The sequence below is a fragment of the Crinia signifera genome, chromosome 12, assembly GCF_055691185.1.
Source record: "Crinia signifera chromosome 12, ASM5569118v1, whole genome shotgun sequence".
NCBI classification, from domain to species: Eukaryota; Metazoa; Chordata; class Amphibia; order Anura; family Myobatrachidae; genus Crinia; species Crinia signifera.
The window spans coordinates 9,155,943-9,178,598 of record NC_139228.1 but is presented as its reverse complement, the minus strand read 5'-3'; the positions used below and the strand labels follow the sequence as shown (position 1 = coordinate 9,178,598).

The 22,656-nt window shown below is 51.3% G+C and overlaps 2 protein-coding genes across 10 annotated transcripts in view; one reads left to right on the top strand and one right to left on the bottom strand.

Moving 5' to 3' along the window:
- The window catches only part of LYSMD1 (LysM domain containing 1), a 146,687-nt gene that overhangs the window by 17,224 nt on the left and 106,807 nt on the right, over nt 1-22,656 (bottom strand). The gene's annotated exons all lie outside the window — the stretch shown is intronic.
- TNFAIP8L2 (TNF alpha induced protein 8 like 2) overlaps nt 1-22,656 on the top strand; it is a 422,216-nt gene that overhangs the window by 388,534 nt on the left and 11,026 nt on the right. For 3 of the 8 annotated variants that reach the window (XM_083166499.1, XM_083166500.1, XM_083166498.1), the window contains one exon: nt 5,284-5,416. The exons of 4 other annotated variants lie outside the window; for them this stretch is intronic. In XM_083166499.1, coding sequence (XP_083022625.1) covers nt 5,384-5,416 — 33 coding nt within the window. In that variant the 5' untranslated portion in view covers nt 5,284-5,383. Of the gene's footprint in view, nt 1-5,283; nt 5,417-19,804; nt 19,867-22,656 lie in introns of those variants that run through there. One more of the 8 variants, XM_083166505.1, reaches the window with a different exon arrangement.

Sequence of the window (22,656 nt, the reverse complement as noted above, 5' to 3'; positions counted from 1 at the left end):
AGTAATCTCCAGAGAGTAGGGGAAGGCGTGCACGCTGACATGAGGGGACGGACGGATCACACACAGACTAGTGAAAAACCAAACAATTTTAAGATGCATTTTCTAGTGTGCTTTAAAAATGATGTCCTACTCTGGGTACACAGTGTGGCTGGATTACGTTCTTCTCCAGATCAGGCATCAGGCCCACAGCCTAGAATGGCACTGCGTGCAATGGCACAGCGTAGAACGGCACTGCGTGCAATGGCACAGCATAGAACGGCACTGCGTAGAACGGCATTGCATGCAATGGCACAGCGTAGAACGGCACTGCGTGCAATGGCACAGCGTAGAACGGCACTGCTTGCAATGGCACAGCCTAGAATGGCACTGCATGCAATGGCACAGCGTAGAATGGCACTGCGTGCAATGGCACAGCATAGAACGGCACTGCTTGCAATGGCACAGCGTAGAACGGCACTGCGTGCAATGGCACAGCGTAGAACGGCACTGCGTGCAATGGCACAGCATAGAACGGCACTGCGTGCAATGGCACAACATAGAACGGCACTGCGTGCATTGGCACAACGTAGAACGGCACTGCGTGCATTGGCACAGAGTAGAACGGCACTGCGTTCAATGGCACAGCGTAGAATGGCACTGCGTGCAATGGCACAGCATAGAACGCCACTGCGTGCAATGGCACAGCGTAGAATGGCACTGCGTGCAATGGCACAGCGTAGAACTGCACTGCGTTCAATGGCACAGCGTAGAATGGCACTGCGTGCAATGGCACAGCATAGAACGGCACTGCTTGCAATGGCACAGCGTAGAACGGCACTGCGTGCAATGGCACAGCGTAGAACGGCACTGCGTGCAATGGCACAGCGTAGAACGGCACTGCGTGCAATGGCACAACATAGAACGGCACTGCGTGCATTGGCACAACGTAGAACGCCACTGCGTGCAATGGCACAGAGTAGAACGGCACTGCGTGCAATGACACAGCATAGAATGGCACTGCGTGCAATGGCACAGCATAGAACGCCACTGCGTGCAATGGCACAGCGTAGAATGGCACTGCGTGCAATGGCACAGCGTAGAACTGCACTGCGTTCAATGGCACAGCGTAGAATGGCACTGCGTGCAATGGTACCTACCTCTGCACCTCAGGAGGAAGGCCAGGATGATACAGCATAGAACGGCACTGCGTGCAGTGGCACAGCGTAGAACAGCAATGCGTGCAATGGCACAGCGTAGAACGCCACTGTGTGCAATGGCACAGCGTAGAACGGCACTGCGTGCAATGGCACAGCGTAGAACGTCACTGCGTGCAATGGCACAGCGTAGAACGGCACTGCGTGCAATGGCACAGCGTAGAACGGCACTGCGTGCAATGGCACAGCATAGAGATCGGCACTGCTCCTGCTTTGGTCAAACTCTTTATCTCCTCAATATTTAAACTACATGGTCTACAGTACCTACTGAAATAATCTCAGATCAAGGAGTGCAATTAGTTGCCAGGTTCTGGAGGGCATTATGTTCAGCTTTACAAGTTTAGCTTAAATTTTCCACAGCTTACCATCCACAAACTAACAGACAAACTGAGCGAATAAATCAAGATTTGGTGGGCTTTCTTCGTCTATATATTTCTTTGTCTCAAGATGACTGGTTAGACCTACTGCCTTGGGCTGAATTTGGCCACAATAATTCCTATCATGCATCTTCTAAAACTACTCTGCTTTTCACAGTTTACGGCAGACATCCTTGTGCCACCGAATTCACCAGTCTACCTGTTTTTGATTTACCTGCGGCCTATTCGTACCTTCAGAATTTCTCTAAGATCTGGACTGAAGTACACACAGCACTTTAAAATCTTCCAAATGTTACAAAACTGTTGCAGACATGAAGAGGCGTGCTCTCCCTCCGATGAGAGTAAGGGATTGTGTTGGCTGTCCACCAGAAACTTACGACTTTGACTTCCGTCTATGAAATTTGCTACCCGATTTATTGGGCCCTATGTGATTACTCGAGTTATCAACCCAGTGGCTTACAGATGAAATCTTCAGTCCTCAATGAAAATCTCGAATTCCTTCCACATCTCCCTTTTGAAACCTCTAAAGTTGTCTCCATTCCAGCCTAGGCCTCCTAAATCACTGGCAATCTTTACAGAAAGAGACACAGAATTTGATATCAAAAGAATTCTGGACTGTCGGCATCATTGTTCCCATCTACAGTTTCTAGTGGAGTGGACAGGCTAATGTCCTAAAGAAAACTCTTGGGTTGATTCTTCTGATTTGCATGCCCCTAGTCTGGTTCGCCAGTTCTTCCAAAGGAATCCAGCGAAACTTTGAGTGTGCCCGGAGGTCACCCAGAAAGAGGAGGGTACTGTCACATTTTACTCACCCAGCGGCACCCTGCGGCGGCTCTCGTGCGGTTAGCAGGGCAGGTGGGAAGGCTGAAGGCGGGTGGCAGGGGGTCAGGTGCCAGGTCCAGGAGCTGTGATGGCGGCAGGAGCTCGCGCACCACCGGGAGGCTGGCGGTGCCATCTTGGAAAAGGGCAAACTTAATATCTTGCCAGGTTCTGCCCTTTCCTGGTTTCTGGTGCTGGGAACCAATGACAGCCGCCCTCCTGCTATAAGGGGGATCTGCCTGGGTTCACAGGTGTCAGTGCAATAAGTCTTTATGCCGGTATCTCATTCTGGTGCTCTGCAGCTTCTTACAGACTCCAGCGATCCTTACTTCAGCGCCTGTTTTCATTGTCACCCCCATACAAAGACGTATTTGCAAGCACAGTGGAACTTTGGTTTTTTGCAAAGACGTATTTGCAATTTCAACAGGACTCTCTTGTTTTTACTGCAAAGACGTATTTGCGTGCCTAATCAGACTTTTAGTTTAATTGCATCAAAGTCGTTATTTGTGCCATTATTATTGTTTCATGCAGAGATCCTTCATTAAACCTGTCCGTTTCAAACCACCAATTTCCGGGTCTGCAATAGTCCCTGATCAGAACACGAGATCATCAAATCCGACACCTGTGACAGCAATTACACGGGCCTTAGTGTTACCTACCTTTGCACCTCTGAAAGAAGGCTGGGATGACTCAGGGCTTTTGTGTTACCCACCTCTGCACCTCAGCAGGATGGACTCGATGAGGTGATTCTAAGTGTCACCTACCTCTGCACCTCAGGAGGAAGGCCAGGATAGAAACATAGAAACTCTGGCCTTAGTGTTACCCACCTCTGCACCTCAGGAGGAAGGCCTTGATGACTCGGGGCCTTAGTGTCACCTACCTCTGCACCTCTGGAGGAAGGCCGGGATGACACATGGCCTTAGTGTTATCCACCTCTGCACCTCAGGAGTAAGGCCTTGATGCAGTAATTTATTAGTGTTGCCTACCTCTGCACCTCAGGAGTAAGGCCTTGATGACTCTGAGCCTTAGTGTCACCTACCTCTGCACCTTAGGAGGAAGGCCGGGATGACACATGGCCTTAGTGTTATCCACCTCTGCGCCTCAGGAGGAAGGCCTTGATGAGGCGATGCCTTAGTGTTACCCACCTCTGCACCTGAGGCGGAAGGCCTTGATGAAGCGATGCCTTAGTATCACCTACCTCTGCACCTGAGGCGGAAGGCCTTGATGAGGCGATGCCTTAGTGTCACCTACCTCTGCACCTGAGGCGGAAGGCCTTGATGAGGCGATGCCTTAGTGTCACTTACCTCTGCACCTGAGGCGGAAGGCCTTGATGAGGGGATGCCTTAGTGTCACCAACCTCTGTACCTCAGGAAGAAGGCCTTGATGACTCAGGGACTTAGTGTCACCTACCTCTGCACCTCAGGAGGAAGGCCGGGATGACACATGGCCTTAGTGTTAAGCACCTCAGGAGGAAGGCCTTGATGCAGTGATTTCTTAGTATTGCCTACCTCTGCACCTGAGGCGGAAGGCCTTGATGGGGGGATAGAAAAAAAGAGGGGGATACCAGCACTCTGGGGATATTGCCCAAGATTTTGATCAATGAATGAAATTGGATGATCTTTACAAATATTTAATAATAAAAACACACAATGTTAATACATATCTTAAAACCTAATAAATAAAATCAATGATAGAAAACAATGCCTATACCCACAATTAAATCAACAAGATGGAGGGAGAGTCCATTCCTATTAGGCCCAAAGTTTGTAGATAGGATGTTTATAGTTACCCCTCCTTGTTAAGCTTGGTTGCTTCTATAGACACCGTCCATAAGTCCAAAGTGACCGGCCCAAGGTTGGCACAAATAATAGGTTTCACTGGCAAATTTTTGAAGAATGGTGGGTCTTTTGATAGCAGGAGAAGGTTTATCTGGTGCACCGGAAGGTAAGATGGCCTCCCAGATTGAAATAGGGTGGCAAATGAGTTCAATCCTGTAGGGCTGGTCCGGACTGCAATCCCAAATAGGTAGGTGGGTATAGGGCAGGTACTTTCTGACGCGTTTCAACGCTCCTGGCAGCTTTATCAAAGGTATCTATCCCCCCTTGATGGGGGGATGCCTTAGTGTCACCTACCTCTGCACCTGAGGCGGAAGGCCTTGATGAGGGGATGCCATAGTGTCACCAACCTCTGCACCTCTGGAGGAAGGCCAAGATGACTCAGGGTCTTAATGTCACCTACCTCTGCACCTCAAGAACAAGGCCGGAATGAGTCTGTAGACTACATCGGCTCAGAATCTGACTGAGGCGGTGACCTGTGGGATCTGGGCCTCTCCGGCAATGGATTGCAGGCTGCAGAGCGAGATGTTTATGTTGGCTGAGCTTGCACTGAATAAAGGTTTATATTAAGGATTAGGCTATTTATAGCTTGGTGTCATGCTACTTGTGTCCACTGCCAAAGTCATTCATTGCTCCACATTCCATTAGTCTTTCATGTACGGAATGATCCCCTCCAACAGTCGGGAGTCTGATGGTGCTCCCATTGTGTTTACTGTGCACTCAGCTATAGAAACCCTTCTAATTAGCTGAACCGCTTTATGTTCTCCAATTATTTACCACGTAATCCCCCCATAGTGCATTAGTGTGTCGGGAAGAAGTGACATGTTTATTCTCAACTGAATCTACATATGCATTATGTCTGCTTTAGCCCCTGCAGGGTGCTAACATGTCACCATTTTCCAGCTTACAGGTGGAGTTCCTCTACCTGGCAGCACTGCGATGGTCATCCACAAGTTGCATCTGCTGCTTCTCCCACTAGAATGAATGATAGATGACCTTTGTTACATGTAATTGCCAGTTTTCAACATATCAGGAATGTTCACTTCTCATTGGCTGCAGATTCTTAAGCTCTGATTGGAAGCAAGTTCTCAGATCCCTGGGACTGGCGTATTATAAAGCTCTGATAGGCTACATGTTGGTCTAGCCCAGTGATGTTCTCATGATCCGATTGGCTGCAGGTTCATTGAGCCCTGTGAGTATTCTAAAGCTCCGATTGGCTGGGAGGCTATTCTAGCCCTGTAGATGCGCTAATGTTCTAATTGGCTACAGGTTGGTTCATAAATACAGCATGTATGTAAACCATAGATGGAACACATCAGGTTTATACACAGACATGGTACATGGTGCTTAGTCTATGTAACTATGATGTCTTGATAATATGGTCATAATCACAAAAAAACAATATACACAAGTCAAATGTACAAAGTCCTATCACTGTGCAATACATCGCCGTCAGCACCAGCCGGCTGTACATATCACAGAGTACTTCTTGTTTTACAGACTTTCTTTCTGAATGAAGTCGAGCCAGTACTCTACCATTCTGCCACTAAGGGGCGCTGTTCCATTGGTATCTTTGGCAGTAATATGCCGTCTATCACTGTTAAGGACAGATAGAAGGTTTGCTATAATCTAGGTCCATAAATTGAAACTTTCAGTCAAATAAAAAAAATCCTCAGAATAATAAGTGATGTTATGAACAAACGCGCATTACTAAGGTCCCAATAGCCCGATATACACTACTTTACTGAATGCAACTGTACAGCGCAACAGAATATGCTGGCGCTACACAAATGTTACCAATAAATATTAATAATGTCCGATAGCTCTCCTCTAACCTTGTTATAACGCAAGACTGGGGCTATCTGGATCATAGGTCAACATAGTAATGGCCGACACCAAGTGTTGACGTGGAATTTTCATGATTTTTTTTCTTCACATTTTTGGACTTTTACATGCTCTACAATCCACGCCCACTCTGATTGGTAATGCGTGCAGAGAGCTGCGGAGACAGGCACCTGGGGGTCCACCTGCTCCACATGCCAAACTTTTGCTTGTGTCAACATATGTCAATGATGAACTGGAGTATGTCAAACTTTTGGTGTCGACTCATTGTTCCACTACCAGGACTGGGTATTCAGCTGGAAGAATGCAATGCCAATATTATTGGACAAATCACATGAGCACACTGCAGGCAGAACGCAGTTCTGGAACCAAGAAGCTGACGGAACACTGGCTGCCAGGAGAATCCGTCCTGGGATGTCATGTGCTCATTGTTCTGTTGTGTTATCACATTGCTGAGCGAGTCAGCTGTGTAGCACAAGGCATCTCCCCCTCTGATCGGGGGAACTGGGCAGGAGACGGTGTCCAGAGGTGACCACTGTGGAGGTGGCGAAACGCGTCTCTCATCCAGGTGCACATTCAGTGTTCCAGCACTCGATATTGTATTAGGGAGAGGAGATTATACATTCAGCTTCTCACTCCCATCCGTATAATGACTCATTATTTACAGTATGTATCGGAGAACGTGGCAGGAATCCGGCGTCAGTCTATATATCTGTGCATAGACATAATTAGGTGCAGCCATTATGGAGACGAGGGGGGGGGGAGCAGCGTTAACATTTCACCTGTCCTGGACCCGCTGCTCACCTCTCTTGCAGTAGACTGGTCTGGACATGCACATTTGTGAGAGCCTGGGGAGACTTGGAAGCTTCAGCTGCATTGCTGGGATCTCCCCAACATTGTGCTACAGGGCTGTTGTCCTGGAGTCCATCATCAAGGAGAACCCCGACCTGGCATAATATTCTGCACTCCTAAAAACAGGGATTCAATGGGGGATTTGTTGGTGGTCGAAACGTGACGTAGCCCACAGTCTTCACCAGCCTGCCCTCAGGGGTTACATGACACAGCCGTACGTAGAGATGGGACCGAAGGGACAAGGACTCTGCACAACCAGTACCCACATACCCATAATGAGGTTATCAGGAATCCCCTACGTCTCAGACAAGTCAGGCATGGGAGTGCTGCAGGGGTAATACCGTCAGACCGGCCGTAGCAGAGGGACAGTGTAGCTGGAGATTACAGTCAGTCCGGAGATGTTGTGAAATACCAGGACCTAGGGGTCAGTGCTGGAGCTTCCTGTGATTTGGGTGGGGACGTTCCCAGTCTCCTCCTGTCTGTAAGGTCCCAGTGTAACAGCTGGACAGGAGAGAGCTGACCGTCGGGCTGCAGAGGGAAAGGCCTAGCAGTCTCCCATCAGTGCGCTGCCTCTGTCACCCGCCATCATCTTCCTGCGACAAGGGATGGTGAGGGGCACGCAGAAAGCTACAGCACAGGTAATTGGATGGCGATAACTCTGCAGGAATCTGTTACAGCTGTTCATGAGAACATTGGACTAGTTGTATTTGATCGACCTACCTGGTATCAGGTAATGTGACAACAAGAAGGAAGACAGGTTGCCATAGGCCATGCAACCGATTTATACTCTACGGTTACCCATAGCAACTGATTATACACTATGGTTACCCATAGCAACCAATTATACATTAGTAATACTCATAGCAACCTAGGTTTTTTAACTTTTCAAGGGTATACAGTCATTGGGTCGACACACAAAAGGTTGACATGCATTGGGTCTACCACTGAAGGTCAACATGGCTTAAGTCGACACCTGACATAGGGTGACATGCTTAATGTCGACATGCTTGGAAGGACGACACAAATCATTAGGCCGACAGTGTCTAGGTCGACAGTCCGAAGGTCGACAGGTAGCGCCACGTCTGTCTATAGCCCTGCTGTAAGGGCAATGTTCTAAGTAATTACTGGCACTGCTAAGTAGGCCACAGCTGCTGTTGTTGTGAGGGCTCGCCCTGCCCGCCTATAACAATGGCGCGTGCGGTCGGCGGCCTTGCTTTCAGGCCTGTGACAGAACAGATTTGGCAGGGAGGATGCAGAGCTGTTTGGTTTCCTGACCTCTTCCTGTTTCTTGCCTACGGCGGGGAGGATGTGATACTGAGATGTGCTGCAGAGGTGGGGTGGGAAGGGGAGCCTGCGGTCGTTCCGATGGTCACAGACCCAGGTGTTGCTGTGCGTCCATTGTCAGCCACAAGGGCCCGGGCCTGTCATTGTCCCGTCTCCGGGTATCCAGGAAGGCACAACAAGTGACATGACTGAAAACCGGGACACAAGGGACAGACTAGATAAATAAAGGGGCAGACTAGATAGGCCAAGTGGGTCTTATCTGCCGTAACATTCTATGCATGCAACACATACCGAGGCTATGATCAGGCTGAGGCCCCCCCCCGATCAGTGGCTGCGGGTTACCCCCACGCACGCTGGGGGTTTATACTGCAGCCGCAGTGGGGTGCACCAGTCTCATTCTGGCATTGCCTGATGCCCCCCCGGCACCAAACAGGGCGACAAATACACACCGGGCCCTTAGTAAAAGGTGGAGGCAATTACACCCATTATAGCAGTGATAACTTGGCTTTCTGGGTTGCTGTGGAACCACAAGTCCCAGCTTTAGCTCTATGAAAGTGATAAGCAACCTGTAGCTTTTGGGGATTCCTGTGGAACTTCAGGTCCCAGCCTTGTATGCCTTCCTGATCTAAGATGCGTCTTTTGATTCTCTTGTACAATATGCAGTAATTTACTGGAGAGAGGTATACAGGAGAGAGGGCACATGATAGCCATCCGTATACCTGCATACCACTAGCAGGCCACCAGTTCTCCATCCGTATACCTGCATACCACTAGCAGGCCGCCGGTTCTCCATCCGTATACCTGCATACCACTAGCAGGCTGCCGGTTACCCATCCATATACCTGCATACCACTAGCAGGCCGCTGGTTCTCCATCCGTATATACCTGCATACCACTAGCAGGCCGCCGGTTCTCCATCCGTATACCTGCATACCACTAGCAGGCCGCCGGTTCTCCATCCGTATACCTGCATACCACTAGCAGGCCGCCGGTTACCCATCCATATACCTGCATACCACTAGCAGGCCGCTGGTTCTCCATCCGTATATACCTGCATACCACTAGCAGACCGCCGGTTCTCTATCCATATTCCTGCATACCACTGCCAGGCCCCCGGTTCTCCATTTGTATATACCTGCATACCACTAGCAGGCCGCCGGTTCTCTATCCATATTCCTGCATACCACTAGCAGGCCACCGGTTCTCCATCCGTATACCTGCATACCACTAGCAGGCCACCGGTTCTCCATCCGTATACCTGCATACCACTAGCAGGCCACCGGTTCTCCATCCGTATACCTGCATACCATTAGCAGGCCGCCGGTTCTCCATCCGTATACCTGCATACCACTAGCAGTCCCCCGCTTCTCCATCAGTATATACCTGCATACCACTAGCAGGCCACCGGTTCTCCATCCATATACCTGCATACCACTAGCAGGCCACCGGTTCTCCATCCGTATACCTGCATACCACTAGCAGGCCGCCGGTTCTCCATCCGTATATACCTGCATACCACTAGCAGGCCACCGGTTCTCCATCCGTATACCTGCATACCACTAGCAGGCCACCGGTTTTCCATCCATATACCTGCATACAACTAGCAGGCCACCGGTTCTCCATCCGTATACCTGTATACCACTAGCAGGCCACCGGTTCTCCATCCGTATACCTGCATACCACTAGCAGGCCACCGGTTCTCCATCCGTATACCTGCATACCACTAGCAGACCACCGGTTCTCCATCCGTATACCTGCAGACCACCGGTTCTCCATCCGTATACCTGCATACCACTAGCAGGCCGCCGGTTCTCCATCCGTATATACCTGCATACCACTAGCAGGCCACCAGTTCTCCATCCGTATACCTGCATACCACTAGCAGGCCACCGGTTCTCCATCCTTATATACCTGCATACCACAAGCAGGTCGCCAAATCTCCATCTGTATATACCTGCATACCACTAGCAGGCCACCGGTTCTCTATCCATATTCCTGCATACCACTGGCAGGCCCCCGGTTCTCCATCCGTATATACCTGCATACCACTAGCAGGCCACCGGTTCTACATCCGTATATACCTGCATACCACTAGCAGGCCACCAGTTCTCCATCCGTATACCTGCACACCACTAGCAGGCCGCCGGTTCTACATCTGTATACCTGCATACCACTAGCAGGCCACCAGATCTCCATCTGTATATAGCTGCATACCACTAGCATGCCACCGGTTCTCCATCCGTATATACCTGCATACCACTAGCAGGCCACCAGTTCTCCATCCGTATACCTGCATACCACTAGCAGGCCGCCGGTTCTCTATCCATATTCCTGCATACCACTAGCAAGCCGCCGGTTCTCCATCTGTATATACCTGCATACCACTAGCATGCCACCGGTTCTCCATCCGTATATACCTGCATACCACTAGCATGCCACCGGTTCTCTATCCATATTCCTGCATACCACTGCCAGGCCCCCGGTTCTCCATCCGTATACCTGCATACCACTAGCAGGCCGCCGGTTCTCCATCCGTATATACCTGCATACCACTAGCAGGCCGCCGCTTCTCCATCCGTATATACCTGCATACCACTAGCAGGCCGCCGGTTCTCCATTCGTATACCTGCATACCACTAGCAGGCCGCCGGTTCTCCATCCGTATACCTGCATACCACTAGCAGGCCACCGGTTCTCCATCCGTATACCTGCATACTATTAGCAGGCCGCCGGTTCTCCATCCGTATACCTGCATACCACTAGCAGGCCGCCGGTTCTCCATCCATATACCTGCATACCACTAGCAGGCCCCTGCTTCTCCATCTGTATATACCTGCATACCACTAGCAGGCCACCGGTTCTCCATCCATATACCTGCATACCACTAGCAGGCCGCCGGTTCTCCATCTGTATACCTGCATACCACTAGCAGGCCACCAGATCTCCATCTGTATATAGCTGCATACCACTAGCATGCCGCTGGTTCTCCATCCGTATATACCTGCATACCACTAGCAGGCCACCGGTTCTCCATCCGTATACCTGCATACCACTAGCAGGCCGCCGGTTCTCTATCCATATTCCTGCATACCACTAGCAAGCCGCCAGTTCTCCATCCGTATATACCTGCATACCACTAGCATGCCACCGGTTCTCCATCCGTATATACCTGCATACCACTAGCATGCCACCGGTTCTCTATCCATATTCCTGCATACCACTGCCAGGCCCCCGGTTCTCCATCCGTATATACCTGCATACCACTAGCAGGCCGCCGGTTCTCCATCCGTATATACCTGCATACCACTAGCAGGCCGCCGCTTCTCCATCCGTATATACCTGCATACCACTAGCAGGCCGCCGGTTCTCCATCCGTATACCTGCATACCACTAGCAGGCCGCCGGTTCTCCATCCGTATACCTGCATACCACTAGCAGGCCACCGGTTCTCCATCCGTATACCTGCATACCATTAGCAGGCCGCCGGTTCTCCATCCGTATACCTGCATACCACTAGCAGGCCGCCGGTTCTCCATCCGTATACCTGCATACCACTAGCAGGCCCCCGCTTCTCCATCCGTATATACCTACATACCACTAGCAGGCCACCGGTTCTCCATCCATATACCTGCATACCACTAGCAGGCCACCGGTTCTCCATCCGTATACCTGCATACCACTAGCAGACCACCGGTTCTCCATCCGTATACCTGCAGACCACCGGTTCTCCATCCGTATACCTGCATACCACTAGCAGGCCGACGGTTCTCCATCCGTATATTCCTGCATACCACTAGCAGGCCATCGGTTCTCCATCCGTATATACCTGCATACCACTAGCAGGCCACCGGTTCTCCATCCGTATATACCTGCATACCACTAGCAGGCCACCAGTTCTCCATCCGTATACCTGCATACCACTTGCAGGCCGCCGGTTCTCCATCTGTATACCTGCATACCACTAGCAGGCCACCAGATCTCCATCTGTATATAGCTGCATACCACTAGCATGCCGCTGGTTCTCCATCCGTATATACCTGCATACCACTAGCAGGCCACCGGTTCTCCATCCGTATACCTGCATACCACTAGCAGGCCGCCGGTTCTCTATCCATATTCCTGCATACCACTAGCAAGCCACCGGTTCTCCATCCGTATACCTGCATACCACTAGCAGGCCACCGGTTCTCCATCCGTATATACCTGCATACCACTAGCAGGCCACCGGTTCTCCATCCGTATACCTGCATACCACTAGCAGGCCGCCGGTTCTCCATCCGTATATACCTGCATACCACTAGCAGGCCGCCGCTTCTCCATCCGTATATACCTGCATACCACTAGCAGGCCGCCGTTTCTCCATCCGTATACCTGCATACCACTAGCAGGCCGCCGGTTCTCCATCCGTATACCTGCATACCACTAGCAGGCCGCCGGTTCTCCATCTGTATACCTGCATACCACTAGCAGGCCACCAGATCTCCATCTGTATATAGCTGCATACCACTAGCATGCCGCTGGTTCTCCATCCGTATATACCTGCATACCACTAGCAGGCCACCGGTTCTCCATCCGTATACCTGCATACCACTAGCAGGCCACCGGTTCTCCATCCGTATATACCTGCATACCACTAGCAGGCCACCGGTTCTCCATCCGTATACCTGCATACCACTAGCAGGCCGCCGGTTCTCCATCCGTATATACCTGCATACCACTAGCAGGCCGCCGCTTCTCCATCCGTATATACCTGCATACCACTAGCAGGCCGCCGGTTCTCCATCCGTATACCTGCATACCACTAGCAGGCCGCCGGTTCTCCATCCGTATACCTGCATACCACTAGCAGGCCACCGGTTCTCCATCCGTATATACCTGCATACCACTAGCAGGCCACCGGTTCTCCATCCGTATATACCTGCATACCACTAGCAGGCCACCGGTTCTCCATCCGTATATACCTGCATACTATTAGCAGGCCGCCGGTTCTCCATCCGTATATACCTGCATACCACTAGCAGGCCGCCGGTTCTCCATCCGTATATACCTGCATACCACTAGCAGGCCGCCGGTTCTCCATCCGTATACCTGCATACCACTAGCAGGCCGCCGGTTCTCCATCCGTATACCTGCATACCACTAGCAGGCCACCGGTTCTCCATCCGTATACCTGCATACCATTAGCAGGCCGCCGGTTCTCCATCTGTATACCTGCATACCACTAGCAGGCCGCCGGTTCTCCATCCATATACCTGCATACCACTAGCAGGCCCCCGCTTCTCCATCCGTATATACCTACATACCACTAGCAGGCCACCGGTTCTCCATTCATATACCTGCATACCACTAGCAGGCCACCGGTTCTCCATCCGTATACCTGCATACCACTAGCAGACCACCGGTTCTCCATCCGTATACCTGCAGACCACCGGTTCTCCATCCGTATACCTGCATACCACTAGCAGGCCGCCGGTTCTCCATCCGTATATACCTGCATACCACTAGCAGGCCACCGGTTCTCCATCCGTATACCTGCATACCACTAGCAGGCCACCGGTTCTCCATCCTTATATACCTGCATACCACAAGCAGGCCGCCAGATCTCCATCTGTATATACCTGCATACCACTAGCAGGCCACCGGTTCTCTATCCATATTCCTGCATACCACTGGCAGGCCCCCGGTTCTCCATCCGTATATACCTGCATACCACTAGCAGGCCACCGGTTCTCCATCCGTATATACCTGCATACCACTAGCAGGCCTCCAGTTCTCCATCCGTATACCTGCATACCACTAGCAGGCCGCCGGTTCTCCATCTGTATACCTGCATACCACTAGCAGGCCACCAGATCTCCATCTGTATATAGCTGCATACCACTAGCAGGCCACCGGTTCTCTATCCATATTCCTGCATACCACTGGCAGGCCCCCGGTTCTCCATCCGTATATACCTGCATACCACTAGCAGGCCACCGGTTCTCCATCCGTATATACCTGCATACCACTAGCAGGCCACCAGTTCTCCATCCGTATACCTGCATACCACTAGCAGGCCGCCGGTTCTCCATCTGTATACCTGTATACCACTAGCAGGCCACCAGATCTCCATCTGTATATTGCTGCATACCACTAGCATGCCGCTGGTTCTCCATCCGTATATACCTGCATACCACTAGCAGGCCACCGGTTCTCCATCCGTATACCTGCATACCACTAGCAGGCCGCCGGTTCTCTATCCATATTCCTGCATACCACTAGCAAGCCGCCGGTTCTCCATCCGTATATACCTGCATACCACTAGCATGCCACCGGTTCTCCATCCGTATATACCTGCATACCACTAGCATGCCACCGGTTCTCTATCCATATTCCTGCATACCACTGCCAGGCCCCTGGTTCTCCATCCGTATATACCTGCATACCACTAGCAGGCCGCCGGTTCTCCATCCGTATATACCTGCATACCACTAGCAGGCCGCCGCTTCTCCATCCGTATATACCTGCATACCACTAGCAGGCCGCCGGTTCTCCATCCGTATACCTGCATACCACTAGCAGGCCGCCGGTTCTCCATCCGTATACCTGCATACCATTAGCAGGCCGCCGGTTCTCCATCCGTATACCTGCATACCACTAGCAGGCCGCCGGTTCTCCATCCATATACCTGCATACCACTAGCAGGCCCCCGCTTCTCCATCCGTATATACCTGCATACCATTAGCAGGCCACCGGTTCTCCATCCGTATACCTGCATACCACTAGCAGGCCACCGGTTCTCCATCCGTATACCTGCATACCACTAGCAAGCCACCGGTTCTCCATCCGTATACCTGCATACCACTAGCAGGCCACCGGTTCTCCATCCATATACCTGCATACCACTAGCAGGCCACCGGTTCTCCATCCGTATACCTGCATACCACTAGCAGGCCACCGGTTCTCCATCCGTATACCTGCATACCACTAGCAGGCCACCGGTTCTCCATCCGTATACCTGCATACCACTAGCAGACCACCGGTTCTCCATCCGTATACCTGCAGACCACCGGTTCTCCATCCGTATACTTGCATACCACTAGCAGGCCGCCGGTTCTCCATCCGTATATACCTGCATACCACTAGCAGGCCACCGGTTCTCCATCCGTATACCTGCATACCACTAGCAGGCCACCGGTTCTCCATCCTTATATACCTGCATACCACAAGCAGGCCGCCAGATCTCCATCTGTATATACCTGCATACCACTAGCAGGCCACCGGTTCTCTATCCATATTCCTGCATACCACTGGCAGGCCCCCGGTTCTCCATCCGTATATACCTGCATACCACTAGCAGGCCACCGGTTCTCCATCCGTATATACCTGCATACCACTAGCAGGCCACCAGTTCTCCATCCGTATACCTGCATACCACTAGCAGGCCGCCGGTTCTCCATCTGTATACCTGCATACCACTAGCAAGCCGCCAGTTCTCCATCTGTATACCTGCATACCACTAGCAGGCCACCAGATCTCCATCTGTATATAGCTGCATACCACTAGCAGGCCACCGGTTCTCCATCTGCATACCACGTGTGAGTGCAGGACAGGGACCTTCCTCAGCCGGGACAGGTGTGAGTGCACGATGGGGACCTTCCTCAGCCGGGCAGGTGTGAGTGCAGGACAGGTGTGAGTGCAGGACAGGGACCTTCCTCAGCCGGGACAGGTGTGAGTGCAGGACAGGGACCTTCCTCAGCCGGGACAGGTGTGAGTGCAGGACAGGGACCTTCCTCATCCGGGACAGGTGTGGGTGCAGGAAGGGGACCTTCCTCATCCAGGACAGGTGTAAGTGCAGGAAGGGGACCTTCCTCAGCTGGGACAGGTGTGAGTGCAGGACAGGGACCTTCCTCAGCTGGGAAAGGTGTGAGTGCAGGACAGGGACCTTCCTCAGCCGTGACAGGTGTGAGTGCAGGACAGGGACCTTCCTCAGCCGGGACAGGTGTGAGTGCAGGACAGGGACCTTTCTCAGCCGGGACAGGTGTGAGTGCAGGACAGGGACCTTCCTCAGCCGGGATAGGTGTGAGTGCAGGACAGGGACCTTCCTCAGCTGGGACAGGTGTGAGTGCAGGACAGGGACCTTCCTCAGCGGGACAGGTGTGAGTGCAGGATAGGGACCTTCCTCAGCCAGGACAGGTGTGAGTGCAGGACAGTGACCTTCCTCAGCTGGGACAGGTGTGAGTGCAGGACAGTGACCTTCCTCAGCCAGGACAGGTGTGAGTGCAGGACAGGTGTGAGTGCAAGAGAGGGACTTTCCTCAGCCAGGACAGGAGTGAGTGCAGGACAGGGACCTTCCTCAGCCGGTACAGGTGTGAGTGCAGGACAGGGACCTTTCTCAGCCGGGACAGGTGAGTGCAGGACAGGGACCTTTCTCAGCCAGGACAGGTGTGAGTGCAGGACAGGGACCTTCCTCAGCCGGGACAGGTGTGAGTGCAGGACAGGGACCTTCCTCAGCCGGGACAGGTGTGAGTGCAGGACAGGGACCTTCCTCAGCCGGGACAGGTGTGAGTGCAGGACAGGGACCTTCCTCAGCCGGGACAGGTGTGAGTGCAGGACAGGTGTGAGTGCAGGACAGGGACCTTCCTCGGCCAGGACACAGGCAGACGTACTGTATTAGTGACAGGTAATGTGAGCCCTCCTAATTTATTAATGCTTTGCCAGCATACTGTATGCCGGGAGCTAGGGGCTCAGAGCACAGGCTGGACGAGGACACAGCAAGCTGCCAGTTGGGCAAGTACCAGATCTGTATATTATATGTAACATGCTGTATGCACGCGTACTGGGCTTACCTGCTGGGGGATAAACGGGGACCAAAGGTCACCAAGGAGCATTACTGCCATATAAATGCTGGCTGTGTGTTATGTACAGTAAGGCCTAAGGTGACTTGTAATATCCTTATATTGTACAATATACACACACATATAGGACGTGTAATATCCTTATATTGTGCAATATACATACAGTGTTATATAGGATGTTTAATACCCTTATACTGTACAAAATACACACTGTTATATAGGACGTGTAATATCCTTATACTGTACAATATACACACACTGTTATATAGGATGTGTAATACCCTTATACTGTACAATATACATACAGTGTTATATAGAACGTGTAATACCCTTATATTGTGCAATATACACACAGTGTTATATAGGATGTTTAATATCCTTATACTGTACAATATACATACAGTGTTATATAGGATGTTTAATATCCTTATATTGTGCAATATACATAGTTTTATATAGGACGCACAGCGTTTATTCCCCGCTGCTTAGCAGCTGACGGGGGGACTCCCAACAGCCCCCCCACACCACGGGACACTGCCGCCCGCGGGTGGGACAGCGAGGATAGGCCCTGACAATCGGGACTGTCCCGATAAAATCGGGACTGTTGGGAGGTATGTATATGTGCAGAACTTTTAAGGTGTGTCACCTGTTGTGTTTAGTCTTTATATCCTGCGTGAGACAAAGGCAAGTGACAGGATGTGAGGAGGGGAATGGGGCAGCAGGAAGCCACAGATTGAGAGTTATATCGTTGGAGGAGCAGGGTCCCCAGCAGCACAGAGTATATCAGGAGACGAGGCATGTGTCAGTGAGGACAAGGCTGCATATGACAGGGCAGTGACATGATGTGAGGAGGGGAATGGGGGCAGCAGGAAGCCACAGACTGAGAGTTATATCGTTGTAGGAGCAGGGTCCCCAGCAGCACAGAGTATATCTGGAGACGAGGCATGTGTCAGTGAGGACAAGGCTGCATATGACAGGGCAGTGACATGATGTGAGGAGGTAATGGGGCAGCAGGAAGCCACAGACTGAGAGTTATATAGTGGGAGGAGCAGGGTCCCCAGCAGCACAGAGTATATCAGGAGACAAGTCATGTGACAGTGAGGACAGGGCTGCATGTGACAGGGGCAGTGACAGGATGTGAGGAGGGGAATGGGGCAGCAGGAAGCCACAGATTGAGAGTTATATCGTTGGAGGAGCAAGGTCCCCAGCAGCACAGAGTATATCAGGAGACGAGGCATGTTTCAGTGAGGACAAGGCTGCATATGACAGGGCAGTGACCTGATGTGAGGAGGGAATGGGGCAGCAGGAAGCCACAGACTGAGAGTTATATAGTGGGAGGAGCAGGGTCCCCAGCAGCACAGAGTATATCAGGAGACGAGTCGTGTGACAGTGAGGACAGGGCTGCATGTGACAGGGGCAGTGACATGATGTGATGAGGGGAATGGAGGCAGCAGGAAGCCACAGACTGGGAGTTATATAGTGGAAGGAGCAGGGTCCCCAGCAGCACATAGTATATCAGGATATGAGTGATGTGTCAGTGAGGACAGGGCTGCATGTGCCAGACACAGTGACATGATGTGCGGAGGGGAATGGAGGCAGCAGGAAGCCACAGACTGAGAGTTATATAGTGGAAGGAGCAGGGTCCCAAACAGCACAGAGTATATCAGGAGATGAGTCGTGTCAGTGAGGACAGGGCTGCATGTGACTGGGCAGTGACAGGATGTGAGGAGGGGAATGGAGGCAGCAGGAAGCCACAGACTGAGAGTTATATAGTGGGAGGAGCAGGGTCCCCAGCAGCACAGAGTATATCAGGAGATGAGTGATGTGTCAGTGAGGACAGGGCTACATGTGACTGGGGCAGTGACATGATGTGAGGAGCGGAATGGAGGCAAAAGCAAACCACAGACTAGGAGTTATATAGTGGGAGGAGCAGGGTCCCCAGCAGCACAGAGTATATCAGGAGATGAGTGATGTGTCAGTGTGGACAGGGCTCCATATGACAGGGGCAGTGACATGATGTGAGGAGAGGAATGGGGGCAGCCGGAAGCACAGGCTGAGAGTTATATCGTGGAAGGAGCAGGGTCCCCCAGCAGCACAGAGTATATCAGGAGATGAGTGATGTGTCAGTAAGGACAGGGCTGTGTGTGACAGGGGCAGTGACAGGATGTGAGGACGAGAATGGAGGCAGCCACAGACTGAGAGTTATATAGTGGGAGGAGCAGGGTGCTCAGCAGCACAGAGTATGTCAGGAGATGAATGATGTGAATAGAGGCAGGAGTTGTCTATTACATCGTTAACAGTTCTATGTGGGGACCTAATGACGTTTACTTCTCATATACTGTAAATCACTGCTTCTATATAAGAGGATAAGAACAATATCCCATCAGCATAGAAGAGACCCAGAACCATCCATGTGAATACCACAATCATTGTATAGAGCCCTATCTATCTGTCTGAGAAGTGGCGGGTCTCTCGCTCCCAGTAGTATGAATGTACAGAAGACTAGCAGCACTGCTATCTCCCCTCAGTACATATGAGAGCTGTCAGCATTACAGGCGCTGTGCATGTATGTACATGCCAGGAACAGCTGTACCCCCTCAGCATCTCCCAGGCCACACAAGGCCAGGTACTGGGACCCTTCCATAACAAAGACCTCAGGTTATAGTGAATTAGAGCTGTACAGCCCTCTCCCCTCCCCAGCCTGTGGGCGGGACGGGTCTCAAGTTCCTCAAGGAAGTTGCCTGAGAAGTTATCATCACCAGAGAAGTTTGTGAGGCTGTCAGAGGCGGGAGTCCCCATCTACCAGCCCAGGTGCTGCAGCTGCAGGGTAAGTCATTGCAGGGGTGGGGGGCTCTCGCATCCAGGGCTGGGGAGGGGGGGACCCTGCTCCACTGCCTCTTGTGCATGCTGCAAACAGCTGGATCCTTTCCTCACATTAACCAAAAGAGATCATTTAGTTGCAATAAGTTTCAATCTTTCTAGGAAATGCAATGTACTGTAGGAAGTTGCTGCTGTTCAGTGTAACCCTGAGATGCCTCGTATGCAGCCCTGCCTTGCAGCCTGGCACCAGCCGACATGCACGGTGCCAGCATCTCGCTGCTGGTGGAAGGTGGCAGAGGTCCTTGTGGCAGCGCCTCCTATATTTTCGCTGCTATAATACATGTCTATGCAAGACGCATCAATGGCGCACCCTTAGTATTGATGCATACCTGTGTTCGCTATGTTTCAGTAATGTGGGGGGCAGGCGGCTATGTGAGCCCCCCCAACCATTTTATATGTTGTGTACGGTGGCAGCATCACGGATAAGTTGCTTTGGCAATAAGCGTGGACATAGTACAGCGCCATGGACTATGCCGGCGCCCTGCGTATAAGCGTTACTGGGCTATGGAATACATTCTGCTCTCTCCGCCCCATGCCCCGTCTTGTACAGACACGCTGGGAGGAATGCTCGCATCCCACACTCTCCATATCCCACCGGTGGGGAATTCCTGGGACATTGTATGGTGTTTTTATAGCTGGGTGGTGCCGGAGCGCCCGCTAACACCTGAGACCAGGTGCTGTAACCCTGCGTCTTGTGGAGGATAAGGTGTCTGAGCTCTCAGCCAGCAATAAAACCTTACAGCATACTTGGCCCTGAACTTCATGATAAATGACATTAGTCCCATCCCTGCTGCACTGATCCCTCCCACCACAGCCGGGAAGCCGTTCCATGGAACCACTACTTCTGTCTGTACTGTAGTGGCTCCTATCGGGTGACCGTGAACCTCTTGACTGCGACGAGCCCTCACATCCTCTCTAATATCCTTCCTTCCTGCCTTATGCCATATTAGCTGTGTGTGTCTGTAGTAAATAAGATTTGCACCTTTGGTCCACAGTGGTGTGATGGGGGGAGGCAGAAAATGGGGGGGGGGGCAGTGGGACAGAGGGATGCTGACAAGAAATAGGGCACAGTAATTTGGGGGGCACAGCGAGCTGTCAGTCACCTGAGCGTGAAGATGCACAGGAAGCGTTATGATGTGTCATGTTGCAATGCTGCCGTTACGTTTAACCCTGTCATTCCTGCAGCCGGCAAGTGACAGCAGGGAGATAAATCGCTCAACCGTCCCTACATTCCTGTCACATACTGAGATTTCTGCGTGGTTCTCTCACCGTTTCTTAATAAGTGAGGGCCGCACAATACCATTCGCTCACTTACATGCAGTGCCCGCCGTCAGATCGTCTACTTCGGGCTTTATAAGTTGGTACTCCCTGAGAAGGATTATTTAAAACCGTATGTTCTGATTATTGCAGGGAAACCTAACCTGCTGGGTATTGTAGTGCGCCAGGATTTGCTGCTAGTAAAAGGACAGAGGCTGATCGATACTGATAAACCTCCTCCGTAGCCTTTGTTAGAAGGCCGCTAACTCTTTCAGCAACTTTCTAGGTTGTTCCTGTGCATCTGTTATGAAGGCCTGTCAGCTGACTAACTCACCTGTGTGCAAGAATTTGGCACTGTATCCTGGAAATGAATGGCCTTGCTGAAGCTTGTTGTCGGTGGGTAACGTTACTATAGATCAGGGGTGGCCAAACCGGTCCTCGAGATCTACCGATGGTCCACATTTCCCAGGTCACCTAGCTGGTGCGCAGCTGCAGTCATTACTAACTGTCACATATCCCAGATCACCTAGCTGGTGCACAGCTGTAGTCATTACTAACTGTCACATATCCCAGATCACCTAGCTGGTGCACAGCTGTAGTCATTACTAACTGTCACATATCCCAGATCACCTAGCTGGTGCACAGCTGTAGTCATTACTAACTGTCACATATCCCAGATCACCTAGCTGGTGCACAGCTGTAGTCATTACTAACTGTCACATTTCCCAGGTCACCTAGCTGGTGCGCAGCTGCAGTCATTACTAACTGTCACATATCCCAGATCACCTAGCTGGTGCACAGCTGTAGTCATTACTAACTGTCACATTTCCCAGGTCACCTAGCTGGTGCACAGCTGTAGTCATTACTAACTGTCACATATCCCAGATCACCTAGCTGCAGCACAGCTGTATTCATTACTAACTGTCACATTTTAAAACCTGCTGCATTCATTCCTGCTATAGATCCACAGGTGGCCTGGAGAACATGCACCGTTGGTAGATCTTGAGGACAGGTTTGGCCACCCCTGCTATAGATACTAGATATTATTTGGCGTATGTAGTAACACACCTATGTAATAGTTGGCCTGGTCCCCGATATTTTGGATCAGGATGACTATTGTATATAGGAGTGTACCCAGCATTACAGATATGTCTGCCCCCAGCATTCTAGCCTGTGGTAGTATTGGTCTATGAGCAGTGCTGAGGCCTCCCCTCAGGTGCCTACAGTGGCTCATCACTCAAAAGGCCTGACCCTACTTTCAAACGCTGACCGACATGGAAAAAGTTGACACATGAAAAGGTCGACTTTAGTTTTTCACTGTTTTTGGTGTCAATGTCGACGTCTGAGGTATGTGGACACCTAATTATTGTATCACGTCCCCTCACATGCTCTGTCCGCAGGGCCATGTTACTATTTTGTGGGGTCAAGTATAAAGCTTAAAAATTATGTTTAAATTTCCCAAAATTCATGTCAACCTTTT